We start from the raw sequence: 935 nt of genomic DNA, 5'->3' as shown, positions 1-935 counted from the left end.
TTACTGATTCCATTCCTTAACATTTGTAAAGTACTCCATAGTAGTTAGAAGTAGTAAATAAATACAATATGTAATAAAATAGGAATTGAAACAGCTTCAGAATACTTTTAGGAATCTCTGTCAACTCAACTAATTTAAACAGTTTGATGTTATTAGACTTTGCCTTAGCATTTTACCTGCTATAAAAAAAAATGTAATCAATATTCTATACCAAACCATATAGTCACCTTGAATCTTAGCGGCATCTGGAAAAAAGCAGTTCCTCTTAAAATGCGACAAAGACCTTGCAGCTTGGTTTTAGAGAAGAAAACAACTCTGTTGAGGATTTTTGCTCTGGCTTTCATAGAGGGATCACTGCCATTCACTTACATGCTTTAACTAACAGTATGTATTAAATAAACTCTGAGTGGATGTGAAGCAATTATCATTTGATATTCTGCTGTTATGTCGGATGTTTTGTTTTTTACATTTGCACCCAGTAGCTGAATCTTGTTATGTTTCCACTATCTTTCAGATGTGGATGAATGCTCTTTAGGTCAGAGCCACTGCAGCAGCTTTGCCACCTGCTACAACACGCCAGGCTCATACAAGTGCAAATGCAAAGACGGCTACAGGGGGATGGGCCATGACTGCAAACGTAAGAATTGAGAACAATACCCCTGGCTACAATGCTCCTTTTTGCAAAGAGGAATGGGGCCTCTAATTTTTGTTTTTTTTCGCCCATGTTTTTTAAAACGCCAGGAAAGCAAGAAAGAACACGGAATAGCCAAGCACAGAGCAGGGACTGATATTCCTTTCTTTGTAATTGCTGTCAATAATTACTTAAAGGTCCCATGGCATGAAAATGCCCCTTTATGAGGTATTTTAACACTCCTATGAGTTGCCCCAGCCTACCTATGGTACCCCAGTTGCTAGAAATGGTGATAAGTGTAAAC

At 38.0% G+C, this 935-nt stretch overlaps 1 protein-coding gene across 4 annotated transcripts in view; it reads left to right on the top strand.

The window, feature by feature from the left end:
• Nucleotides 1-935, top strand: part of npnta (nephronectin a) — a 45,792-nt gene that overhangs the window by 33,533 nt on the left and 11,324 nt on the right. For all 4 annotated transcript variants that reach the window (XM_032535386.1, XM_032535395.1, XM_032535403.1 and 1 more), the window contains one exon: nucleotides 515-637. In XM_032535386.1, the coding sequence (XP_032391277.1) occupies nucleotides 515-637 (123 nt within the window). The remainder of the gene's footprint in view (nucleotides 1-514; nucleotides 638-935) is intronic.

Source organism: Etheostoma spectabile, chromosome 2 (assembly GCF_008692095.1).
Source record: "Etheostoma spectabile isolate EspeVRDwgs_2016 chromosome 2, UIUC_Espe_1.0, whole genome shotgun sequence".
In the NCBI taxonomy this organism is placed as follows: Eukaryota; Metazoa; Chordata; class Actinopteri; order Perciformes; family Percidae; genus Etheostoma; species Etheostoma spectabile.
The sequence above is the reverse complement of the archived record's forward strand: the minus strand, read 5'-3'. Positions and strand labels throughout refer to the sequence as shown.